Raw genomic sequence first — 13,945 nt, forward strand, 5'->3', positions numbered from 1 at the left:
TGAAAACCAGAGAAAACATGGATGACTAATTCCTGTCCGATGTCAACTCTCTTAACCTATTAAATTATGTAGGAAGATAAGCCCGCCATTGGTTTAAATTATCTCGTTGTGGATCTTCTGGAAGTAGAGAGTTCACTGAATTTTAGCTTTAATTTCGCAATGGGAAAGTATTCGGCATACTTGGTGGAGCCAGTTTTAGGCCTTTGTAGAAAGGCTTTTGTTTTGCATCTAGCCTTGTTAGATATGAGAAATATGTTGTAATAATTGTTTCAAAAACATCTGATTGGAAAAAAAAAACAATATGAAATAAAAGATATATAAAGAAGAAACAATGTAAAAAATAAAGGGACAAAGCTATATAAAATACAACAGAGTAACACAAGTCTTCACAAGCTACACAAAAAGCAATATAGTACTAATTGCCGTTATTCCTCCTACGTGAATAAACTTGCACGCTAAACCTTCCATATTTGTTTCCAAAGAACTCTTCCTTCTCCTCTCTGTTCCTCTACAGCTCTTAGCCTCCATTTTTCTTGTCTTTTATCCTCTCTCTCTCTTTCATGTATTTCTTCCCTCTGTCTTTCTAATCTCCTAGCTTATTCTTCCTCCCTTTCCCTTTCAGTTGGCTCTTCCTCTCCCTTCTGCCACTACCTAACTCTTCTCTCTTTCTCACCTCCTCTTCCTCCTCCCTTTTCCCAACCTCTTCCTCCTCCCTCCTTCTTGCTGCTTCTTGTTCTTCCTCCGTGGTCTGTTCTCTCTCTCTCGTTGTAGGCGCTTCCTCTTCCTCTCTTCTTTTAGCTTCCTCCTCTTCCCTCTTCTTGGTCTCCTCTTCTTCTCTTCTTCTAGTCTCTTCCTCCCTCTTTTTAGCTTCCTCCTCTTCCCTCATCCTTGCCTCTTCTTTTCTTCTAGCTTCCTCTTCCTCTGTCCTTTTAGCTTCCTTCTCTTCTCTCTCCCTGGCCTCTTCTTCCTCTCTCCTTTCAGTTTCCTCCTCCTCCTCCCTGGTAGCTTCCTCTTCCTTCTTCTTGGCCTCCTCTTCCTCCCTCCTCCTAGCTTCCTCCTCTTCCTTCTTCTTGGCCTCTTCTTCCTCCCTCCTCCTAGCTTCCTCCTGCTCCCTTGTAGCCTCCTCTTCCTCTCTCCTCCTAGCTTCCTCCTCTTCCCTCTTCTTGGCCTCTTCTTCCTCCCTCCTCCTAGCTTCCTCCTCTTCCCTTCTAGCCTCCTCTTCCTCTCTCCTCCTAGCTTCCTCCTCTTCCCTCTTCTTGGCCTCTTCTTCCTCTCTCCTCCTAGCTTCCTCCTCTTCCTTCTTCTTGGCCTCCTCTTCCTCCCTCCTCCTAGCTTCCTCCTCCTCGCTTCTAGCCTCCTCTTCCTCTCTCCTCCTAGCTTCCTCCTCTTCCCTCTTCTTGGCCTCCTCTTCCTCCCTCCTTCTAGCTTCCTCCTCTTCCCTCTTCTTGGCCTCTTCTTCCTCCCTCCTCCTAGCTTCCTCCTCTTCCCTCTTCCTAGCCTCCTCTTCCTCTCTCCTTCTAGCTTCCTCCTCCTCCCTTCTAGCCTCCTCTTCTTCCTCTCTCTTCCTAGCTTCCTCCTCTTCCCTCTTTCTGGCTTCTTCTTCTTCTTTCTTTTGCCTCTCAATCTCTTCCTCCACTTCTCTCTCTAGTTCCTCAGCACATGAAGTACAAGAAAGCATTATTGACTCGCGTTGAGATGTTAACAAAGTTTCAATCGTCGTATTTGAAGAATTAAAGGACACTTCCAAGATCCCCCTCTCAATTGTTTGAAGCACTGACCTCTCTCCCACCAAGAACTGAGGATAGTTCTTTTTAACCATGGTGCTGAACCCCACAAAGACGAACGAATTATTGTTGAATGATATTTGCACCATTGGATGATACCTCGGCACAACAAAGAGATCCCCTTCTTTAACTCTAAACCGTGTGTTTTGGCATCTGAATGTATCCCCACCCTCACCTGAAGGTTTGCTGGGGCAAACAACTTGCACCATACCTTGCCCTTCGATCACTACAGCGATTTCCGTTGCCGTGGGATTCCAGTGAGGCCCCATCATAGAACCCTTCGAGCATTAAAACCTTGACTTAGTGCAGCATATTGAAAGCATGTTTGTATGCTCGTATGTAGTATAAGATTTTAAGGAACACACAGCGCTAGGAATGTCGAAGACTGCTTACCTCGGTCAAGTTCACCATGAACACCCCAAAGTGTGAGCCCTTGAGAGATCGAAATTCTTTTTTAGTCACCGCAATGCTCCATCCATTGCAGTTCTCCACATCAGGCGAGGTGCTGTAAATGTTAAAGGTCTTAGTTTTTGTCTTCTTCTTCTTCTTATTTATGATGTCAGTTGGACTTCCTAGAAGAGCTTCGAATATTCCTTCTTTCCAGTTATGCTTTTTACTCTCATTCTTCTTAGGTGTGAATGGTATAATTGATGGAGGCTTAACCCCTTCGATGCTGCGAATGATTTCCTTGGAAACCTTGCCAAACAAAAATTTCAACGAATTATCGACCCAGGACCGAATGTGCTCCAAAACCACAAAGTATTATCACAGACATCAAATGGCTATCAGAATCAAGGGACTGTAGAACAACATAAAAGTTGGAATAGAAAAAGAATACACCTTTATGGGCTAGCTAAATACGTCCTCCATTTCTTATTAAAGAGATCTGTAAGAAGAAAATTTAACTTAGTAGAATCTCTTACCCCAAAACCCATCTCGAGAACTTTGTCATCAAAGCCTCGAACCAAGTCACTAATATTTGAGTAAGCCCCAACAAAGGATTCCTGCATGGAAAGCCAACACTCTATCCATCATCCTTGTACACCAACAACCCTAAGGAAAGGCATGCAAGCATCACACATGCATGACTGCCTTGAAGGTTAGGAACTATACCGAGGGGTTTTCCATATTATTGGTGTCAAAGATGGCATTAATTCTTAGCTTCTCTCTCATCGGACTGGGGTGGCTCCTCACATAGAAAACGGTGCCCTCTTCGAGTCTATAGATATCACCACGCTCCACATCGACACGGGTGGTGCCATCCTCAGTTGTGTAACTCACCGTTCCACTCCCTGCAGCATATATCCATGATCACACATCCTATTAATCACCACATAAAGGTTTTTTTTTAAATAAAAAATGATATTTGAGCTACAGGGAACAAAAACAATTACTTAAAAACTAAAAAATATATTTTTTAATGATAACTCCAAAATCTATCTACCTCATGTGGATTAGCCACTAATTAAGTTCCTAGTACTATAAAGTCGTTCAATCCCCACCATTTCACAAATTGTTCACTTCCAGCTCAAGATTATGTAAGAATACTGGCCTGTTTGCACGTAAAACAACATATCAGTGTGGAGAAGCACAGGGAGGAAGAGCGAGCTGGGCTCCATGGTGATGAACTGAAGGTGGTAAAGCCCCCTGTACCCATCATGCACATCAGCGGCCGTGATCAGCCCAGAATCAGTTGTCACCAAAGTCCTCCTGCTCTCCATGGGCACCAGCCGACCAAACTTTGGAAACCCCTCGCCATTAATGGTCACGAGGGACCACAAAAAGATCGCCGCTAGCAAAGTGGATGTCATCTTTCCCATCTTCTTCTCACTCTCTTTCTGCCTTAAATAACTCGGAGAGAGGTATGGGGTGGGACGAGGGTTTATATGAATGGGAAGCGATTAGAACCCGGGGAGGCTACGTGGGGAGCTGTGCGAGGCGACGTGCATGGCTGCCACGTTGCGTGAGTTGAGCGAGTCACGTAGGCGGTTCGAATTCGAACGAAATGCCACGTGTTGGTTTTGATGGTGGTACGTGGAGTATCTCATCTTGTCGGGATGTGAGTCGGTCTTTGATACATGGGAGACTGATCAGATGGTGGAGATTGGATCAGTCGTCAGTAGAAGGATTACCAAAACAGTTGAATCTTCTCGAGCCGAAGTAGCAGCGTGGGCTGCTCGGGTTGGGCGTACTTTTGAGCATTATGGGCTTTGATTGGGCTTTACATGTTCTAGGCCCATTAACTGGCCTCTGGGCCTTGAGAAGTAGGTTGCACCCCGGGGAAGACAAATGATGCCACATTGGATGTTGGCACGTGAGATACGAAGGACAGGAAGCTGTGATTTTTTTGGTCAAAATGGAAGGTGGAGTTAAATTAGGTGGTGGTCTCGGTGGAGATCTCATTTTATCATTTGCCTTTGGGGATCAAAGGGGGTTGGAGATTAAACGCCTAGGATTGGAGATGTCTGTGCCTCACCTTTAAGATTTGGACATAAGAATATGGCGCTCTCTCTCTCTCTCTCTCTCTCTATATATATATATATATATATTTATATATATGGATATATGCATACATACACACATTTATAGACATATATACATAATATAGATATGTATACGTAGTACATATATATATATATTATATATTTTTTTGAGACAAATAATTTGCTTCCTTTTACTGATTTGGATACTTGATATTGATGCTAATACTCGAGCAGCTTGGACAAATGTGCATGCATAAAAGCACTGCGTAGGTTACCATATGCTATATATAGTATCACACTCTTACCAACATATCATAAGTTCCATAGTATTCAACATCAGCTGCCAAGAAAGCATAGAAAACATGTGCAATATGTACATTTTCTAAGACACATTTTACACTACAGAAAAGCTTGTCATCTCCGACATATTTTTAAAATAATTGCTTGTGCTATATAGCGTTGTAAAAATGGGCACCAATGTAAAAATAGATCTTTTTGCATGTTACTGGACCCAAAACTAGAAGCGTGTTCTGTATAAGAAGGTTGATTATATAGATGCGGTAGCATAGATTCGTCATGAAATATCCACAGTATAATTCTTTATAAAACCATTCCATACTAAATATTCTTCAACATTTTTTGAAGCTAGTAAGGAACAATATATGCATCTTCAATATGGACATAGAATCTTGCCATTCTTAGGATGCTTTCTCAATAGCAAATTTAATAAAATTATGAACTTCATCCAAATAATCTTTGTTAGATCTCTGTTATTTATCCAACTTTTGTCCAGCGTATAAGAATAATAATTGAAATTGTGACTTGCCTAAAAATGCTATAGGTTAATAAGACATATTTGATATGTCATACATAATTTTTCTCAAATAGGATGTGTCTGTAGGAGTTAAAACTACAAAATTGATACACATTCTCTACATAAAAAAATATGCCAAACGAACTTGAATGACTTCAAAGAAAGGCCGGACATATATTTTTTAAAAAACTACAACTATCATGATAAAACAATCTCTAATAAAAAATGGTGCATTTCAGGCAACTCAAAGGTGTTTTAATCTAATTGCAGCCAATTTATTGGGCTTGGAAAATATTAACAGTTAGAAATATTATTGCCCACCTTCATGGCACTTCAAAAATAAGCACATAACAGCTTTAATATGTTTGGTGGTTCATAGTGATAGAGAGGCTGGCATTAGTTGATGGTTACAGAAAAAGAACACTAAACAGAGCAATTGGCATTAGTTGATGGTTACTGAAAAAGAACACTAAGTGAAACATTCGATTAATCAGTGATGGATTCATAAAAGGTTCAATTAACCAAGAATGAATAGCTCTTATGAGCCCCTAACAAACATAATAACCATGAATAAGCAATGTGTAGCTCAGCAGCTCAATATCATATACCACAATTTTATTAAGTAGCATGACATGAAAGGGTAGTTTGAAATGGGTATGACAAATCTGCAAGCATCGTTCCACTACCCTTATTGGGTTTACCTTTGGCTCCTTTGAATTGCTATGGTAACACAATCAAGGTTGAAGAGCAGGCCTACTCAAGTTAATCAAATACCTTTCTGGCAGATTTTGAATTTCATCTGCAAGGCGAATCCGATGTTTACAGGAGACACCCACAGAAAATTAAAAGAATCCATATATTTGCCAGAGGAACATGACAAAATTTCCTTGAGTCCAATTCTTTCAATACGTTATGTATAAATATATTTAGATATCCAGTTACCTAACAATGGAATATGGGTAGACAAAGGATATATTTAAGGATGACTAAGATTAAGTGGATTACGCGTGCTAGATGTGATATAAAACAAAGGAAACATGAAAGCTGAAATTTTAGATGAAAGAAATACATACCTGAAATTTTAGATGAAAGAAATACATACCTGAAATTTTAGATGAAAGCTAAAATTTGAAGTAGAAAACAAGAGGTGCTCAAAACCCTTCTTGGCAACCCAGTGAATCCACCTGTGAATAAATTAGACCAAAAAATAGACAGGAATAGGGGATTAGCACTCATCTAAAACAAAAAGGGATGACATTTTTTTGCTCTAAGATTTTCTTTTTGCGGGCTCTTAAGATTTTTTCCTTAATTTCCCAAGAAAAAAATAAGAAAAAAAGATAGAAAAAGGAAGGGCCTATCGTTCTTGGTCACGGTGTCCCAAATCTAGGCCTTGACAGTCTTGTGGTTGATGGTGATGGAGGAAGAGGAGGAGGCGGAGGAGTTGTTGGCCTCTGCCTTCCAATCGAAAACCACGGAATTTCAGGGGAGTAGGATAGATTTGAGGAAGAGAAGGAGGAGAAGGTGAATACAAAATCTGGTATCGGGCCTGGTCCACTTGACTGGCCAGCCATTTGGCTTTGGGCTGCATGTGCGACGCACGTGGGGGCAATCGGGAGGAAGACTCCGACTGGAGTCTTCTTTCTCCCCGATCGCAATTTGGAGATCGGACAGATAAGGCCGAGATTGGCTATTTAAAGATTTCCTTCCTTCTCCTTTGAGTTCACCCGAGATTGAGCCACCGATCCCAAGCTTCTCCACTAATCTTCTTCCTCGATTTGTCGTCGGAAGAAGCCGCCGGAACCCCTCACCAGATCGAGGTATGTACTCCCCTTCTTCTTCTTCTCTCTCTCTCGATGTTGTAGCATGGATTCACCTCATTTTGCGATCGTAAATCACCGAAAAATTGCTCAAAAAAGGAGAGCCCTATTTCGGTTTCTCTTCCCTTGCCGCCAACCCCTTGATCTTCCGAGTTCACCATCATTGACTGCCGAGGTTGGTCAAGCCTGCCTTGCTGCTTCCTGTCGTTGTCGGGGCTAGCCACCATGGCTGCCCCTTGGATCTGATTGCAGAGGAAAGGAGGAGACGAACTCCCCTATTTTGAGGAATAAGAAGAGAGAGTCTCTCTATTCTCTCTCTCTCCCTCCCCTCTCTTGTCTCTCTTATTTTTCTCTCTACTTGAACTTTCTCTCTCTACTCTCTCTAAGATAGTTGGATCCAATAGGAACTCTTCACAGCGATTTTGAATTGACCTTGGTCAATGGTACTGATCCAGGATCATTGGACAGCATGATAGCCCCCACCCTGGCTCCTGCCAAATATTGCTAGATTTGATCGCCTCGATGTGTGTTGAATCATCAGTATCCTAATTCGAGTATGATTCGATAAATTTTACTTTGATTGGACTAACCATAGTGTCGGGCACTCCTACTTAGTCACCGCTATGAGGATGTTAGAATTTAAGTTTATTTTTATAATTGTGTTAATTGTTTTTAAAAAAATATATAATTGTTGAATATTAGGCTCTAAGAAGGATTTTTGGGATTAATTAGATCTATAAGTTGGATTGTGTTTGCAAGTAATATTTCATTTTTTTTCTAAATTTATGAGTAATTATGACATTATTATATTCATGACTTTTAGATGATATTATTCATGATGTATGAATTTGATGGATAGTATATTATTACAGAATATGTTATTTTAGAATATTAGGACAATATATGATCTTATTATAGCTTTGATTGATTGATTTTGACACCTTATGATTTTAGAACTGGAATATGAAATCTAGAACTATTTGAATTTCGACCTAGTTATATTGAGAATCCTGCCAATAAGGGCTAATACGTTGGTACATGATTTGTCCTTAAGGTTGTGTCCAAGATGATTAGTGGCATACCGTGACCAGACCAGCAATCTTGAAGGATTTTGTTGCAAGATGATGAATAACTCACTGCAAGAAGATTAGTTGGTGTTATGACTCTACTACAGGATGATGTGGTCATAGCTCAGGAATCAATAAGATGAATTGAATATTTAAAAGAATTTGAATCCATGATCAGAATTTAATAGTTTAAGAATATTTGGTTCATATATTAGTACTGCATATATGCTTAATTTTTGCAGATTGTTATTTATTTGATTACATGATTTGTTTAACAAAAGTGATTATTGCTTATTGGAATGTCTAACTCGTTATATGATTTCTTATTTTTTTTCAGATTCAGAGAACTAGCCTACCGAATTTTTCAATATGGAGGAGCGACTAGAAGAACTATGGCACAAGTTATCTTAGATTAGAGTTTATTTAAATTGATGTTTTACCATAGATTAATGTTAGAATTGTGAGATATTGTTTGATGGGTTAGTTAATAAAATAAAGTTTGCATATTATTAGTTAAATTATTCTGCTACCTATTTATGATATCATTTTGAGATATTTTGCAAGCTTGTGGAAAAAGTTTTCTATGAGTATACGGCGGTTGATGCGACACCTAGCTCGCGATCTCAAGTCGAAGGCATGACAATTATTATGGTATTAGAGCGTAAGTGGATGAATCATAAGTTATAGAATGAAACAAAACATGAATGTAGGTGGATAGACACTAAGGACATTGGGATGTTAGTTTATGATGATTGTGATAAGCTATTCTAAATACTTGTAATTAATTGGCAAGCTTTTTATGGGTATACTGCTATCTGATGGATACAGGTCAGGATGCCTCCATGTTGGATGAGAAAGACTACTCTTGGTGCTACTGATAAGGCACCAAACCAGCAAGATGGCGGCACACCCCAACAGCTTGGTAGCACCCCTCAGTAGGAGGGAGTTCTTGATCTTGCTAGAGATACTCAGACACGACAACAAGAATTGGGCTCAAGCCAGATTATGCAGACCTTAGTTGGTATGATGCAGATGCAAAACAGGTGCAGTAGCAGTTGCTCCAACAGCAATAGGTGCAACAACAACAAATGTCGTTACACCATGCACACCAATAGCAAGAACAGGGGGAGCAGTACAAGCAGCATAGTAATATAGCGAAGTTCAAGAAGCGAGCTCCTTTAGCTTTCAAAAAGACAAAAGAACCTTTGAAAGTTGACAATTAGCTTATAGAGATGGAGAAATGATGGGGACATCGGAGCTGATTATCTACCCGCCTAGTCTACCATCTTATTTGCATATTTATTTTATTTTTATTTATGGGCTTGTTTGCGTTTTAGGGCTTATTTATGTTATTTTTGGGCTTATTTGGAGTTATTTCTATGTAAGGGAGTTTTAAGTTAATTGTGTTTATTTGGGCCCTATATAAAGGGGACTATTTTCATGATTAGGGTTTAATGAAGTGAATTGAAATTTCTCCTCCATGTTCTCCTCTCTTCTCTCTTTTTCCTCTCCTTCTTCTCCTCTCCTCCTCTATTCTTCCTGCGTCTCTATAACCTCTTCTTCCTTCCCCTCTCTTGTTCTTCCTCCTTCTCCTCTTCCTCTGCACTCGTGCTACATCAGCTTGGTATCAGAGCACGTCGGCTTTGCCCCTGCTGCCAAAGCCACGATCCAGTGTTTCCTCTCTTCCCCCTTTGCCGGTTTTCACCAGAGAAAAAAAAGGAAACCCCTGCGGCTGCTCCTCCCCTTCCACTTGTCACCGCGCCCGAGGCCACCACCACCCGCTTGCCTCTGCCACGCAGTACCCTCACCGTGCTCCACCTCCTCTGTCTCATCGCCGGCTGCTGCTTCTCCTCCCACAGAAGCGCTACCCCAGTGTATGGCGGAGCAGTGCCGGATCCCAGGATTCCGGTGGGCACACGAGATCTACGCTGCACCCCCAACTCCTCGGAAGTCGGAACGTGTGGACGGACCGCGCGCCATTCGCGTAGCCAAAAAGAAAAGGAGCATCGCCGCTCTTCTGTTGGCTTTGTCCCTCGGACCCACCGCAGCAGCCACCGGCCACTGCACACAGGAAGGGGCCACCTGCCGCCGTGATCGGCCACCGCCTGTCGCCGCCGACCACAAAGCTGCGGCCACGAGCTCTGTCACCGGCCCCTTCGGCCGTTCCGCAGCTGCCGCCGAGGAGTCTGGCTCACCCTCCCGAATCGGTTGGGAGGTTGAAGACGAAGTCGAGTAACAGGTAAGTTCTAAACCCATTACCCCCAACCCGGTAGCCCAGGTCCAAAATCAAAAAAAAAAAAATAGTGCACATGATCTGCACGTGCTAGGTATAATGGTTTTTTGAGCAGGTTGCAACCGAAAGCCCGCATCCGATAACCCGAACCCGTAAAGGTTCAAAAGAGAGAGAGAGAGAGAGCTGCACGTGATCTGCACGTGCTTCTCTTGCACGTGAATCACACGTGCTTGCCACAAACCCTTGCACGTGAGTCACACGTGCTTGCCAAAAAAAGAGCAAAAAAAAAAGAGAAAAAAAGGCAAAAAAAAAAAAAATACCTCTGTCATCTTCTTCTGCAGCCGTTTCGCCGCATCATTGCCACCCCGCCATCGTCGCCACCCCCACCCCGAGCACCACCGCAAAACCTCCCCGACTTCGGCCGCCATTCCCACCATCGCCTCCCTCATCTCCTCTCCCACCCTACCTTGCCCCTCCACCACATCCCGCCTCCTCGCCGCTACCGCTCTCCCCGATTTCCCCTCCTCGAGCTCACAGCTCTGCCAAGCCCGCGCGCCGCTTTCTTGAGCGCGGCCCAGGCCCAAGCGCCACCACTCGGACTAGGCCCCGGCTCGCGCACCAGCTACTTTGAGCGAGGCCTAGGCCCAAGCGGCCACAGGCCCTTTTTCAAGCCCGAGCCAGCAGATTGTTCAGCCCAATCCAGAAGCCCGAGAGCCCTGTTCTGCCACAGATCTGGACCATAGCTCTAGTTAGCTCCCTAACAGTGCCCGTCATCCTCTTCGTGCTCGAGACTCCACAACGGATGCTTTCGGTTGACTGCATCCACCACATGTAACAGGTTCTTCCTTCTTTTGGGCTTATTTATCTAATTATGTTCTAGTTCTCTTGCATGACAATCCTATTTTGAAAACTTACTTTTCTGTCAAACTTCAAAATCTAGAACATCTACTACCATACCCATCCTACTCACCATTTAAATCTAGATATTAAATTAGCACACCCTAGTGCAGGATATTTCTCAACAATCCATCGATCAGATTACTTTAGGATTAGAACGACCGTAATACGTGCTTGCAACCTAACTTCTTATAGTGACTAATTTTATACTTTAATTCTGAAATAACCGAAGTCCAAATTGGTAACATTTGATTTTAAGTTACTTTTGTGAAAATTTACTGATTTTCGAATTCATAGTAGGCTACATTAGTAGATTGTCTCGCATCACATTTGGTCAGTTAGGGTTCATTAGTAACATTGCATGTCATATCATCAATTAGTGTCGTCCTTGCATGCCAACCCGTAGTGGTAGGGAGTACCTCCTCACTCATTCTAAGACCCCTTTAACCACCATGGATCCTAAGGTTCTGCAAGATCTCGTGGAACAAATCGCTGCCTTACAAGCTGACCATGAAGAATTCAAGTGAGAGATCCGTGCTCTAGTGCAACACCCTAGGACTCCAGAACCATCAACCCCAATCGCAGCCATCCTGAGTTTGGTTTGGCCACGCCACCTGTAGATCTTCCCCATCCTCCTAGAAACCAGCATCCTCCTGACTACCAGCGCGATCTTGACAAACGGCTACTTTGTATCGTAAGAGTAGATGCCCCCACCTTTGCTAGTCAACTAGAGCTAAGCGTGTGTCTTGATTGGAGAGCAGCCATGGATAATTATTTTGAGTGGTATGAAATGACTGACGATAGAAAAGTACGATTCGCTAAAATGAAGCTTATCGGGTAAGCTCACTAGTACTGGTATAATGTTGAACATATGCGTGAGACCCAAAGGCTTCCTCGTATCACCACTTGGGAGGATATGAAAGAAAAGCTGAATGAGAAGTATCTGCCATTCTCTTATCGATAACTTCTTATGGATAGGTGGCAGAAACGAACTCAAGGGACATCAACCGTTGCCGATTACATTGCACAATTTGAGGAGTTTCATATGAGGTGCGGTATAATCGAAGAGGAGACTGTTACTCTCTCTAGGTTTCGGGCAGGACTTTGCGAGGAGATCCAGAAAGAATTAATCCTCCGAGAGATTACCATCCTTGGCCAAGCATACCAGTTGGCTCAAGATGTGGATAGTTTCTTATGGATCCCTGTAGTGAGGCATACCGACCCTCGATCCATAGCCCTAGGAGCCCGTCCTACTCAAAATTATCTCCCGCAATCCAGGCCATTTTCCAACCCTCCTAACCAGCCCGGTTCTAGCCAAGCACCGACTATAACATCCCCGTGCCTGTCTAGAACCCGTCAAATGATAAAGGAAAAGGCATACTAGGTTCCAACCCTCCTTCCAGAAGCCAAACCCAATGTTTCAGGTGACAAAAATTTAGCCATATAACATCCCAATGTAATACCAAGACCTATCTAATGACTGAACTTGAAGTTGGGACCCAGGAGAATGAATGTGTTGAAGAAGTCTATGAACCAAACATCGAGAATTTTGTAGAAGACTTTGGAGATGAACAAACCAGGTTAGAGTTTATCCAGGCTGAACCCCAAAAGGAGCCCACTGATCGGAATGACCAAAACCCTAGGCTTCATATGGTTAGGTGTACTTGATAAGTGCTAAATAATGCATAAATTAATATCTTATTCATAGCACTTATCATTATTTTAATTCACATATTTTGTAAATTTAACTAAAAAAATGTATTACCTTCATCATTGCATTTTAATAAATTATCAAAGATAATTCAAGTTTGGTTTGATTATTAATTGATTAAGCTTAATGTATGCAAGTCGAGTCAAGCTTTATTAGGTAAAGCTTAAACTGACACTGTATCATTTCACAATTTTACATCCTCCAGAGTCGACTTCAAGAACTCTTCTCCAAAATCCAGTGCTTCCCATTAATTCCTGACTCTTCACAAGTTCACCTAAATTTTTTCCCACTCGTTCCAACTCTTTTTCCATATGATCCAATTCCTCAAATCCCTTCAGTTATTTGTCTCTTAGATCTCAAAGCATACCATCTATCGTCGCATGAATCCCAAAGCTCATCCCATCTCCTCGAATTCACGCATCATCCCTCACGCCCGAGTTCATCTTCCACATTATTTTTTTCCTTGTTCTGGATTAGAGCCGCAACCGTTCACAATTCTAAATCCAGCATCACTCTCAAAGATCCTCTGTTCCCAACTGAAACTAACCTCACGTGTGCATCCAAAGAACAAGGCTTTTCACGTATTCCACGTAGAAAGTTTCCTCATTCTCCTGGCTCAACCGAATCCCCAAGTCCCCTTCTCAGCGCGTGGAACAAAGACTAAATCATCTTCCTCCGTTCGGAACCGAGTATCAAGATCCCATCTCCTCCGTGATCCGACTTCATCCTTATCCCAAAGCCAAGATCCATTCCATCGCGACGGATTCCTCCCAGCTTCAACTGTGTTCATCTTCCCATCGTCTCATCCTTCCGTTCGGAACCAAGTCCCAGATTTCACGGCATCCCCTACATCCCAGCCCGCGGTTCATCTTCATCTCCCCATTCCGTGGATCACGCCCCAGCTCATCTTCCCCGCGTCCGTGATTCATTCTTCCCCTGTTCCAGTTTGCAACCTTATCCCAAGGAACAGAGGCCGAGTCCTCCCTTATCCATGGATTCATCCCAACACCTTCCGTTGCCTGTTCTTCCTTCACAAATCCGAACCAAATGCATAGCATCCACCGATCCCAGTTCCTCCCAACCGAACTCCTAGATTTCCTATCCTCTTGTTCCAGACCAAACCCATTCAACTATGCCCG

General features: G+C 42.6%; 1 protein-coding gene across 3 annotated transcripts; it reads right to left on the reverse strand.

Moving 5' to 3' along the window:
- Window positions 1–302: 302 nt before the first annotated feature.
- LOC103713559 (RmlC-like cupins superfamily protein) lies at window positions 303–3,643 on the reverse strand. Of its 3 annotated transcripts, none has more exons than XM_008800535.5 (5): window positions 3,337–3,643; window positions 2,898–3,076; window positions 2,708–2,788; window positions 2,178–2,480; window positions 303–2,062 (listed from the first exon to the last, which is right to left on the reverse strand). In XM_008800535.5, exons 1-5 carry the CDS (start codon window positions 3,602–3,604, stop codon window positions 584–586), a joined length of 2,310 nt encoding a protein of 769 aa, XP_008798757.3. In that variant the 5' UTR covers window positions 3,605–3,643; the 3' UTR covers window positions 303–583. The 3 variants fall into 3 exon arrangements, with proteins under 3 accessions (XP_008798757.3, XP_088567313.1, XP_088567312.1); XM_088711187.1 differs by having other exon boundaries at window positions 3,287–3,397; XM_088711186.1 differs by having other exon boundaries at window positions 3,229–3,351.
- Window positions 3,644–13,945: the final 10,302 nt, after the last annotated feature.

Source organism: Phoenix dactylifera, chromosome 15 (genome assembly GCF_051530095.1).
Source record: "Phoenix dactylifera cultivar Ajwa chromosome 15, Ajwa_hap1_PhDact_Kaust_v1.1, whole genome shotgun sequence".
Classification (NCBI taxonomy): Eukaryota; Viridiplantae; Streptophyta; class Magnoliopsida; order Arecales; family Arecaceae; genus Phoenix; species Phoenix dactylifera.